Source organism: Urtica dioica, chromosome 4 (assembly GCF_054948205.1).
Source record: "Urtica dioica subsp. dioica isolate 48M chromosome 4, U.dioica_male_clone48M_v1_H2, whole genome shotgun sequence".
Taxonomy (NCBI): domain Eukaryota; kingdom Viridiplantae; phylum Streptophyta; class Magnoliopsida; order Rosales; family Urticaceae; genus Urtica; species Urtica dioica.
Window position 1 is genome coordinate 2,116,882 of NC_142759.1, and position 13,118 is coordinate 2,129,999.

Below are 13,118 nucleotides of genomic sequence, written 5' to 3' on the forward strand. Positions count from 1 at the left end.
GAAAAATAACTGTTTATTATTTTGTTGGGATCGGAACATTAAGCAATAAAGCACGTACGATCCAAGCAGAACAAAGAACAGAAGTGATTTTTTATTTTTATTTTATTACGAGTTTTGGGCAACACCACATGTAATGTAACAAGTTGCAAAAAGTAGGACCATATAGATCATATATTATGTCTACCAGCTCTGTTTGTACTATAGCTGGTCAATAATTTGTCACATTGTCAAGTACAATAATGAGGGGTTTTTTTTTTTTTTTTTTTTTTTCTTTCAAGTAGCTAGAGTTGGTTGGGATCACAAAGGCTGGGATGTAGTATATCATATGTATTTTTTATATATATCATATGTTATGTATGAGAAGGTTGTATGGCAATTGAAAAAAAAAATGTTAAGTTCACGGATGATACATATAGTTTCCCCACAGAATTTAACAAAATAGAATTGAAAGCAACACATTTGGTTGTAGTACTAAAAAATTGAAATTCATTGGCTGACCTTATAAAAGAATAAATATATATATGACACAATATTCATATAAAACTATACATTTATATATCTATTTTGGAAGAGAGCCACAATTAGAAACTGCCTTTGCCTTTCCAACTCTTTGACATTTCCTTACGGAATGCGTGTGGATGCCAGCAATTAATATGGTAGGCCTCACAAAATATTGATAATAAAAATGAAGTGTCACGCGGCCAAAAACAAAATAAATAAATAAAATTTCTTATGGACAAAAGTGTTTTAAATATATTTAATGGGGGCAACTCGACCGTATTTTATTATATAAGCATGTCCTTTTGTTTTGCATTGTTTACCTAGGCGGTTTTTTTGGCTTTTTATAAAGTTCTGAATTATTATAATATTTTTAGCTGTGTAATGGATATTTGAGTTTATTTTTCACGGCAAAAAAAAAAAAAAAAACTTGATTAGGAGATTATCATTTATCACTTGCAGCATTCATAAATACGTCCATGAAAAAAATTAGGATAACCATGGACTGGTCTATAAATTTTAATTTCTTTTTAAAAAAGTGTATGCCATGTAATTGGATGTACGGAATGAGTGATATCTGTAGCAGAAGTTGGATACAATCATATACTCTTGTACATTTTTCAAAAAAAAAAAAAAAATATATATATATATATATATATATATATATATATATTCATATACTCTTATGTCTAATGGTTATTTCATGCGTGGCACATTACGTCAAACTGTTTATGGACACAAAATTTAGCTGTTAAAATTTAGAAGAAGTTTTAATATATTTATTACTTTAATCCGGGGTAGTTAATTGACGGCGCGGAAAAGAACTAATGATGTTCACTTAAAACATTTCATTTAATAAAATATTTCGTTTGGAAATTAAAGGATTTATTAATTACAAATATTTCGTTTTTTTTTCTTCTTCTTCTGAAATTAGGGGAATATTAGAATATGTGAGTGTGATGGAAAAAAAAAACAAACCATTATTGCTGGTACGAATATTTCAATTGATCGAAGATCAATATCTGGTTGTCCCTCAATCAAATGCAGATTTGGAGGGCTCAAATTGGCTAAACTCCGAAATTCCACTCATTATTTTGGACTATTTTGGAATACATAATTACATTTTCTTGTCCCATTTCATCTCTCTTTTTTGAGAAAAATGCCCCGGATTTTCATTAGATATCGGATCAAATACCCTCGATTACAAGAGAGAGGCAACTAACACGGCATATTAAAGATCTAAGTCGGAATAAACCTAAGACTAAGTACATGTAATCGCTCAATTTGTGTTCGTTTCTGACAAAAAGAAAAACGAAAAGCACATTAACATTCGAGCACTCATAAGGCTCTTTCAAAACACTCATAATTGTCGGTGGAAAGATCCACTCGACCGAGGTCCGATGACCATGAAGATAAATCTTGAGCATGTACCTGTATAAATCAATATCTAACAGGAAACTCAAAATGGGGAGGGGGATGACGGCTAATCCGTCTCCCATCAAAGCCCAACTAGGAAAGAAACAAGCATATGGCAAAATGTCCAGCCAATGTAAAGGAAAATAAAGTAGTAGACACCGAAGCCAACAATACAAAAAAAAAAAAAAAAAAAAAAAAAACTAAAGAAAAAGAACCCATGCAGCCACCATAAACAGAAACCAAAACCCAACAAATTTTTCAGTCGCCCAATCTCCATCATCCGCCACGCCTCGCCATAGAGTCCATCACCTGATGGGAGCACCATCGCAGTGCAAGCGCCGTCAGCCAACGAGACACCAACCGAGGGTAAAGACGCCACCAACGAGAGGACCACTCAATCGCAGTCGCCATTGCCGCGCGCCGCCTCTGGATGCACCGAGCTGAAAAGCAAAGGAGCACCGACGAAGACAAGAAAAAACGAGGAGCAAACGGAAACAAAAACGAAAGAATGAGGCTATGGTATTCGATGAATAGAAACACGGGAAAAATAGGCCAAGGGAGGAGGGCTCCCCTTAGGACGGAGCCACCAATAACAACGGCACTTAAAGGGACGACAAAAATATGAAATTAAGGGGTTTTTTTTAAAGCTTTATGAAGAGAAAGCGATAGAGAGAGAATAGTCTGTTTAGTTTTTATATACGTCCCATTTCATCTCTAGTTTATACTCTTAGAACTAATATTCATAGCATATTGTTTCAGACCAACTTTCCCATTAACTTAATTTTACACGTTATAATCTTCGTAAATTACAAATTGTCCAATTGGTAGACATAATTTTATTTAATCATGTATTAAATAATATATTTGTATTTATCATATATTGCGAAATTATTGGAGGTGCTCATATACAACCAACTCAGTCTTTAATAAAGTGCTCCTCGGCCAATTTTTACTCTCATATGTATCATTATTTCTATCATCTTATTGATTGTATTTCTATCTTTTTCTGTTTTTTAGTAGCAACATAACGAGCAAGTAAATTTTAGCTTGCTAAGTTGCTATACAAAAATGTCCATCTCTTTTTAATCTTAAACGTCTTTTACCACAGTTGGTGATCATTGAGCACTTTGATTTGTTCACTAACCTGTGAGGATTTGTTTATGAATAACTAATGAGTTGCTCGAATTTTATTACAGTTTAATTCTAGTTGTCGAAAGTTTTCTCACAACGTGCTTTAATCTGATTCTATAATCAAATCATTGTTATTTTAAGGTCTCATTTTATATTTTTAAGAGATGTAATATATTTGTATTCTTGAGTTTCATATCTATTTGAATGCTTTGAGCAACTTAAAAAAAAGTTATTCTAGGAAAATAAAATGAGTACGGTCTTCTTCAAGCAACAAGAAAAATCCCTCTAAGGGCTCAAACTTCTAAATATGGAGAAAGATGAATAAGGTTTTACATTGTCAAATATGACAATTATCTCTAAACCTAATTATCCTGTGCATTTATTGTGACGTAATACCTTTTTTTATTGATAAAATTAATTGATACGCATCTTTCTCGTAGGACGTTTTTTTTAATAAACGGATTTTCCATTAAAATTGGGTTAAAGATCCATCAATACAAGAGAATAACATCTTAGTACATGAAACACCAATACCTAAGTTGAAATGAATCTAACACTAAGATCCGGTAAAAGTACGTTATGTGCATACTTCCGACAACGGGAAGAATTACAAGCACCAATAGAGCACACAAGAGGCTCGTTCAAAAACCTAAAGATTGGCTGTGGAAAAATCCAATCAACCTTGGTCCGATGGCCACGAAGAAGATGACTCTTTAACCTGCATAGATCAAAACCTAACAGGAAATCCACTACGGGTAAGGAGACTACGGCTAATTCGGCTCCAAAACAAATCAAAAAAACGAAAGCACAACAATAAAAATAAAGGTTCACTACAATACCAGCATGGACTAAAACTAAGAAATTAAAACACAAATCTAAACTAATATTGTCTTCGTCATGCTCAAAGAATCTCTCAAAGAAATCCCACCCCACAAGGACCGCGACGGAGGCATCCTCGCCGAGGAGGAACCGAACCACCGGGACGACGAGGCTGATGGCGAACTGAGCCATGGACCCCCGATGGACAGCTTCTGCCTTCTCCGGTGGAGCACGATGAAGAACACGGCTGCTGCAAGAACCTCCGGCGAGGAAGAAGACGACCGACGAAGCACTGGGAACGCTAAGGAAACCCATGAAGGCGGGATGAGAGAGAGCTTATTCCGAAGACAACAGAAGACAGGGCAGCCTCCCCTCCAAGTCGGAGCCGATCAAGTCATCGGCGTCCTCCCAGGAGGAGAGCGGCAAGGGAGAAGTTGGTCGCTGGGTTTCTTAGAGAGAGAAAGTAGATCTGGGGTCTCTTAGAGAGAGAAAGTTGTTACTAACTTTCTCGTAGGACGTTGAGTGATGTAGTTCGTGTTCTCAAATGAATTCGTATATAAAATGTTTACATACTGATAAAATGAGAGGGTAAAAAAGGGTTAAATGAGTCATGACTCGTTAAGACCAGATATGACTATTTGAAGGGTAAAATATATGGGTTATGCATTTCATTGGAATGTCTTCCAATAATCAAGGGAGCAGATTCTAGATGACTGTTTGGTGAGTAATTAGTCTAGACTTTAGAGTTGCATGATAATCACAAAGAATATATCCACCCCTTTTCGAAAGGTCTCCAACAAAAAAGGGGTCCCAAACACCAAGTAAAAGACAGGTTAAATAGATTAAAAAGGACGAAGTGGATATTTGAGTACAACAAATTAGATCTATACGTGTGTTTAATTTTATGCATGCGCGTTGCCGAGGAAATGCCCTAAGCATATAAATATTGATTGATAGAAATTATCTATGGTTTTTTATGGTATAAAATATAATGCAGTCAACATTATGAATTTTTTTGCTAAACAAAAAATAAATATATTGAGTTGTATTTAAAATCGATGAACTATCATTGAAATAATAATAAATAAAAAATGTTCGAGGCATATATAGATATAAAAAAAAAAATTCTGAACTTAAAAAACTATGCATTGCAACCGATCAATATAAATAAGCACATCAAAATATACAACAAAATTATTATTTAAAATGTAAGCATAGGATGCTATTCAAATGTACGTGTATATAATACAGGAAATACTTTATCATCTACGGATATTTGTAATTAAATTGAATTTATATGCAATCCACACAACATAGATCATAACAATATTCAAGTAGCAATTCTTTAACGCAAAGAAAAGTACCTTTTGGTGAGATACACATATTAGAAATTTAGAACACGGGATATTCTAGTAAAAAAAGAGTTCGAAATGAAATGAGTTTAGATTCTAATTGCACCATGTTTCTCGGATATGTTGGAAGAGAGAGGGGCTTAATTTGTCTTTCTATGTATTTGAATATTTGAGGTTTCTAACTTCTTTAGTCTCATCCTGACTATTTGAAAGAAATGACACTTCCATTAGGTAAATTGGTGTCTTCCCTTGTTTAATGGAAGTAGAATTTTCGTCAGGTTTAATGGAAATATGGATTTTCGTTAACTTACATTAAATCATTAAAAATAAATAAATAAATCAAATTTAAATAGTAAATGAAAATGGACTAAACTGTAAAAATTTTAAAAGAATGTACTAATATGTAAAATAAATTTCATCTTTATTAATAACTTAAAAAAAAAACATTACAATAAGATTATGAGTAAAACATTACAACAAGACTACATTTCATTAATAGTCATGTTTTTTTTTAAGTTTATATCAAAATTATCAACTCTTTTTTTTAGATAATAACTATATACTTGTAGACAATATTGTAGAGATATATTTGAAGATAATATTGTAGAGTAATGCTGTAAAATTGAAATGTGAGTCGTGAGATATGTTGTGAAAAATGAATTAAAATGAGGTCTTTTATAGTGAATGTGTGGAAATAGACTGAAAATGTAAATAAAAGAATTATCAGCCAACGTCCAAAATATTGTAACGATTTATTGGAAGCAAATGTCTTGCCACTACCGCCTTACGTCACTATCACTTCCACAAGTGTATTGGAAATTTTTTTCTATTTCCAAGATATATAGAAATTATTCCTTCCATTAGGCATGGAATAGTAACGGAAGGCCTTCCTTTTCCACTAGTTTCTTCCAATAGTCTAAGTTCTGCCAACAACATGAAAACCCCAAATTCAAGCCCCATAACCGCAACGATGGAGAAGTGATTGCCATAGATGGATTTTAGAAATGAAATAAGAAACTATTACTATTATGCAATGTATTTATATATGAGTATATATCTTGATAAAATAAGATATATGGGTATACGTATATATTTGGTTTATAAAATTTTGTAAAATTTCAAGAAAATTATGGAGAAGTCATAAGAAGGGACACTTGTAAGTTGACAATATTGAGTAAATCTCAATTTCATTACCATGAGTCGCATTTTTCATGTTTCTCTCTAGTTTGTTTTTCTCTTTTGTTTTGTGCTATATGAAGTTAAAATATTTTTCTATATTATAAAAATTAGTGTTTAAACTTTATATTTTAATAGTTTACTGTCTTTATTTTTGTACGATAATAGTATACTATTATTTTTCCCTTTTATGTATGAACCTCCTTGTGATTCCCCTGTTTTATCTTATTAAAATTAGGATTGATTTGTTTTACCAAAACAGAAAAGAAAAGAGATGTAAAAATGTGATTCAATATTAATTTCTGTCCATCTGTGCGTGTCACTCTTTTCTCTCTCGCATATTGCTGTGCAGAGCAGAGAGGGTATTTGATAAACAATTCACAACAAGACACACACTGATACTTGCTTTCCCTTAATAAATACTATAAATACCACTTCTCTCTTCCCTCTCTCTATGTACCTGTTCTGTCACTCTTCTAGACTACAACAACAACAATTCATCTCTCTCTCTCTCTCTCTCTCTCTCTCTCTCTCTCCCTCTCTCTCTCTCTCTCTATATGGCACTGTTGCGATAAACGTGAACGAGCAGAGAGACCGAGCGAGAATATAAATAAGAAAGAACTGAAAAACAGAGGTCGGTATTTCTTGGTGGGTCTCTCTCTCTCGAAAATGTCGGCGTACAAAGACGAAGATCCTCGCATCCATGCCATCAAAACTCAGATTCGGGTCGTCCCAGATTTCCCTAAGCCTGGTCTGCTCTTTATACATTTCATCAATATATGTATATGCCTTGTTTGATAGAGTCGACTGATGTGTTGGAATCAAGTTCTCATCTTTTTGCTTTTGTTTGATCTTCTCAACAATGTGCAGGTATTATGTTTCAAGACATAACAACTTTACTGCTCGACCCAAAAGCGTTCAAGGACACTATTGACTTATTCGTGGAGAGATACAAAGGCAAAAAAATTTCTGTCGTCGCAGGTAAATTATATAAAGTAAAAAGAGAAAAGAAAAAAAAGTTAACAAGTTTGTATCTTTTTTTACCTTTAGAATGAGGAAAAGATAGGATCTTGAGAAGATGAGTAAACACTGCTCATCTAGTTCTGTTGTTTGGGAGGTGAGTAGTGGTGGGGTCCACTTGGTTAGGACTTAGGAGAATGGTAAGTGAGTGAGAGTGTGGTTGATTGATGCAGAAGAAAATTGGGTGAGTTTAATATATAAAGCATATGTTTTGTGGTTCTCTTTTTGAATGCTTTTATGAGCTATTATGGGAATAGATTTGATATTGGAGCTCACTGTGGTTTTTTTTTGCTTACATTCATTTTTGTTTGACTCCATCTTCGTCTGATCATCATCAGATTATATGCTTTGGTTCCACTCCCTCTCTCTCATCCTGGTTTGCATATATTGTTGACTTTCAAATGAGACTTCTTTTTCTGGCAACTTTTTAAGTAACCAGATTAGATATGCCTCTACTATTGTACATTTGACAACCAACAATTTTGTTTGATTTTTATCTTCGAGTTTAATCTGTTACACTGAGATAACTTGAACTTAATTCAGGATCCTTGAACCGCACGAATAATGGTGCTACTGGTAATTCGTGATCTCCAATTAAACGTTTTTCCATTTCGATTCATGCCTTGCTGCACAAATTGTGTACTTTAGAATTATTTTTGGACTCTAGTAGGATAGTTTTTGGATTATGCAGTGCCTGGTAGGATTAGGCTTTTGGCAATTCTTATCTCTCAGAAATGCAGCGACGCTTGAAGAAGTTACGGCTGATGTAGATATTATCGCTTGCTCTCCCGAATCCTGATCTCTTCTTGTCTTGTATTTGCTGATTTGTTCTTGAAATGATCTCGATGTTATATCAGAAACAGAAGATTGTTTTGTTGTGCATTTACAGGTATAGAAGCCCGGGGTTTCATATTCGGTCCGCCCATTGCTCTGGCGATCGGAGCAAAGTTTGTTCCTTTGAGGAAGCCGAGGAAGTTGCCTGGTAAAACTAAGTAAGTGAAGTGAGTAAATAAGTAAATTCTTATTGTTGAAAATGTGTTGGTTTCAGGTGAGGTGATATTCGAAGAGTACACGCTTGAATACGGGAAGGACCGTTTGGAGATTCACGTCGGAGCTGTGAAGAGCGGCGAACAAGCTCTGGTGGTCGACGACTTGGTCGCCACCGGTGGCACTCTCTGCGCTGCCATCAATCTGTTAGGTAAAAATTACGATATTGTCTAGTTTTTCTAGCGTAAATGACGAAACGAGCCCTAATACAGAACGGGCGGGAGCGCAAGTGGTGGAGTGCGCGTGCGTGATCGAGCTGCCGGATTTGGAGGGACGCGAGAGGCTCAAAGTCAACGGAAAGCCTCTTTTTGTGCTCCTCCAATCCCGTTGACCATTCACCACAAGTCAAAGTGTACATTTACACCACATCCTTCCATTCCCTGCATTGCTTTCATTCATTTGAAAAAAAGAAATTAAGAAGAAGAGGAAAAGAGACTGCTGCCAAAGCCTGATTATTATTATTATTATTGTCAACGATCCGTATGCAATGTGTTCTTGTCGTGCTTTCATTTAACTTAATTTTGCACGAGGTTTTCTCTGAATCCACCACATGCATTCTTGATTGTTGATCGAACAACTGCGTTAAAATTCCATCTTCAAAGCTATGAACTATTGGAGACGACTGTTTTACCGATAATAACCGCTTTTATCGGTTAATTAAATAATACTCATTAAGATTTTAACAGGATTTTTGGTACTTGGTTATCCGTTGGTCGATTACATTTTTATTATCTTATATCATGAAGTCCCACATCGACTGGAGATGTATTATTTGTGCTCCTTAGAAAAGGTCATGAGTTACTCCTCTTATTGCCAATTGGTTTTAAGATGGAATCTCATGATACTTTAACATGATATCAGAGTCAAACACATTCTCGATGTTGGGCCACCCGTTTGGACGCGAGGGGGTGTATCAGGAAGTCCCACATCGACTGGGGATGTATCTTTTGTGCTCCTTATAAAGGTCATGAGTTTCTCTCTCTTATTGCCAATTAGTTTTAAGATGGAATCTCATAATACTTTAACATCTTATAAAATAAATAATAAAATAGAGTTTGTAGCCTGAATCCAAGTCTAGACCATGTATTAGACAACATACCGCTTTGGTCGGTCGTCCTTGCCCTTGCCCATATTGCTCGCTATTTTCTGTGTATACAATATACGTGTGTGTGATTATTGTATCAACTTGCTAATTTGTTAGTTGTGTGTATATTTTTTTAAGGGCACACATGAACGGGTCTACATAACCCGGTACCCGATTTTGTAAAGCAAGGAAATGGGTACAACATTTTCTACCTACTTATCCGACGGGTATATATGTTATCCAGTCCGGTTTGAAAATCAGGTATACGAGGCATGTGTGGGTATTAGAATAAGTTAAATTTTTTTGAACCACATAGTTAGAACATTTTAGCAAAGGAGGCAATAATATGCCATTGTTTTTATCATGGCCGCCCAACACAATTGCAAGCTTAGGCAACATTTAAGAATTATGCATCTTAAAAATATTACAAAAAATGATATTTTAAAGAAATGGACTCTAATCAAATTATGGGTCTTTCATCTTTTGAGTTTGGGCTTTTTTTAGTTAATTGTTTTTTTAAAAAAATTTGGGGCTTTAGACATTAGCCTAACTCGTTTAGGACAAGGGCCGATCCTGAATTTTTTTTTTAATTAAAAATAATGTTGAATTATCAACTAGCATGGATACCACAATAATATGCCCATTGTTTTAACTATAATATAAAAACTTCTATTTTTTACTTAATAAAAAAATCATCATTTTATAACGTTTCGATTTAAAATCAATTATATTGTTGATTACATAAATAATTTTAGAATAGCCGAAATCGTCATCATATTATTTATCAACAATCCTAAGATTAAAATATTGCTGGAAATTTAAAGTATAAAAAAAAAAAATTATACAAGTCTTGATCCCATGGATACAATAAAAAAATATAAACACTATTAACCTCATTCTTTAGACAAATTTTAATTATATATGGATCGGATGAAAAATGGTTGGAACACACACTATTATTCTCTCCCTAGATTCTCCGGAGGCTTTAGAGAGAGAGAGAGAGAGTGAGAATGAAATTGTGAATTGGATCTAAATCCAAGAAAATTCTTCGAAGAAGAAGAAGAAGAGAAAGAAAGAGACACAAAATGGTATGTTTATATATTTGAGCATATTTATATCTTTGATACGCGTAAATATCGATTTTGGTAATGAAGAGAAGGCTTGGGTGGCAAGACCTCCTGCCTGTGAGTTGACCTCTGCGAGAGGGCAAGCGTTCAATCCCTAAGAAACGTAATATTGTCGTTTGAATATTAGATCTTGTAATTGATGATATGATATATGATGTAAAATTGAATTATTCAAAGAAAAAGAAGAAGAAGAAGAAGAAGAAGAAGAAACCGCCAAGCACAAAAAGGACGGGGTAGAGTCGAATTCTTTCGTTATGATTTGCCCAATTTGCCCCTTCACTTTTGCTATAATGGAAAGAGTGGGTTTTGAAATGAGTCTCTTTGAAACATACAGGCGAATGTGGAAGAAAGAAAAACGGACAACTAACGCATTCTAAGAACGCGCATTTTCTCTTTTAGAAAATATTTTCTCTTTTTCACCCAACTCGTGAGAATCATGAGCATTTAATTCTGCACATTGCTAAACATTTGTACATATTTAAAGAAAAGGGATAAAAATAGATCCAGTAGAGATGTAACCACATGAAACACTGAATTTTGTCATTTAATCAACTTTTTGTAAGTTTTTAGTAAATGATCACAAAAATTTATTTAGAAGACCAAATTGATGTAAATAGCATGTAAATGCTCTAAATGGACCTAATTTATAAGATGCCATGTCACCGAAATAACAATTTACAAAAAAAAATGACCAATTAGCAATTTTTTTAAATTTCGGTGGCTTAGTTAGTTAGTTATTTGATAAATATATCGGAGACATCATAAAATAGATTGTGTTGTTTAAATGAAGAACATTAAGAATTATACACTAGTCTTGTTTTTATTTTAAAGCAAGGAAAATATATCCTCGAACCCCTTTTCCCTTCTTAAAATATGATCCATTGTCGTCACTCACTCACTGAATGAATCAATAACGTCAAACATGGCCGCGATTTTGATATGTGGGGCTTAAGTTAATTAAATTAAGGGCTCTTACACAAATATTGACAAAACCTATTGAAACGAAAAGAAGAAGAAAAAAATGTTTAAATTTATATAAAACAGTGATTTTGAGCTTAGGAGACCTAGGGTAAACCCGAGCATGTGGAACGGGTTCCATTCCACAAGATTCTAAATCAGAATTGAAAAGTTCCGTTCAAGTTCTAATATTTTACGGTCCCTTATGGTTGCGTGAACAGTGGGGGAATAAAAATTTCATTCCGTCCGTATAGTGTCGGCCCTTCTTTCATTTAAAATAGAGCAGATTAAAAGTTGGCCTTTTTTTTTTGGTTGGGTAACATTTCTTTCATTTAAAATAGAGCAGATTAAAAGTTGGCTTTTTTTTTTGGTTGGGTAACATAATTTAGTAGGTTTTGGTTTTGGTTTTGGCCATGATTTCTGGTTCCATCCAAATGCACGGGTTTAATTACCCTAGGGACGATTGTTCAAAGACACACCGTGCTCTTTTATTGAAGGAAATTAAAGAGTTATATAAGCCAAAGTGACTAAATTTAAATGTAGGGCAAATCATGAGCTAATTGTGGACGCTAAGGGTAATAGTGTGAGGCGGTGTTGTGAAGCTGCCATAATCTTCGGTTTTCTCTAATGGTCACCGATGACTCATAATTTCATTACCAACATGTCCAAGCTTCGTTAAACACGTATGGGTTTATGTAAAAAAAAAAAAAAAAAAAAAAAAGTAATTTGCAAGCGTGGCTTAAAATGGAAATCAATAACTTATATTTGAAAAAGACGAATTTTTGTATGAAACCTTTTATCTAACAATAATTTTTTATTTTACAAGGGACGAACACTTATAATTTAGATTTCGTCCAAATTATAATAGAAGTTGAGGAAAAAGGTCACGAGTTTCAAGTTCAAAAGTCTAAAGAGTGTTGGCAAAAAAGAAAAGAAAAAACTGTCAAACACACGTAAAACTTAAGGATCACACTTGCAGATGAAGGGAAAAAAAAAAGAAGTAATGCACACTATCGAAATTCCAAGAATAAGGTTGTTATAGTTACATTGTGGAGTATAACTGCCCTAAAGTGAATTATATCGTTGTTGTATATGAAAGCAAAATAAACATGCATTTGTCAACAATCAAGCAAATAAAGAATGATTGCGAATAATGCACGAACACTAGTACATGCGTTGTAATCTACATGTGCAAATTTGTCAACATCCGAGAGATTTAAGGTACTTACCAAATTGACAAACTATTCTAATGAAAATAAAAATCGCATGCATGAGGAAGAGAATACGTAAGAATATTGCAGGGGATCACAAATTGTTGATGATGTGCAAAAAGAGAAAACTGTAAATCGGACTTGTCCGGTCTAATTTGAAATTTCTCTAATTAAGTTTGGTCTTCTAAATCAATCTCAATTGATCCGTTCACAAATTAATACTTTTGTTAAGACGAGGCTAGAACTTTTACCAGCGTATAATTTTAAGACACTTGAATAA

The 13,118-nt window shown here is 34.0% G+C and overlaps 1 protein-coding gene across 1 annotated transcript; it reads left to right on the forward strand.

The window, feature by feature from the left end:
* Window positions 1–6,880: 6,880 nt before the first annotated feature.
* LOC149399178 (adenine phosphoribosyltransferase 3-like) lies at window positions 6,881–9,159 on the forward strand. The gene is made up of 5 exons (XM_089612493.1): window positions 6,881–7,143; window positions 7,263–7,373; window positions 8,302–8,394; window positions 8,461–8,610; window positions 8,672–9,159. The coding sequence occupies exons 1-5, from the start codon at window positions 7,062–7,064 to the stop codon at window positions 8,788–8,790; spliced, it is 555 nt and encodes a 184-aa protein (XP_089468619.1). The 5' UTR covers window positions 6,881–7,061; the 3' UTR covers window positions 8,791–9,159.
* The last annotated feature ends 3,959 nt before the right edge of the window (window positions 9,160–13,118 follow it).

What these genes read in the sequence shown, in the direction of transcription:
- LOC149399178 (XM_089612493.1), top strand. Translation starts at nt 7,062, where the DNA reads ATGTCGGCGTACAAAGACGAAGATCCTCGCATCCATGCCATCAAAACT. An exon ending in CCCAGATTTCCCTAAGCCTG is followed by an intron (nt 7,144 to 7,262) that starts GTCTGCTCTTTA and finishes AACAATGTGCAG; the next exon opens with GTATTATGTTTCAAGACATA. An exon ending in AAAAATTTCTGTCGTCGCAG is followed by an intron (nt 7,374 to 8,301) that starts GTAAATTATATA and finishes GTGCATTTACAG; the next exon opens with GTATAGAAGCCCGGGGTTTC.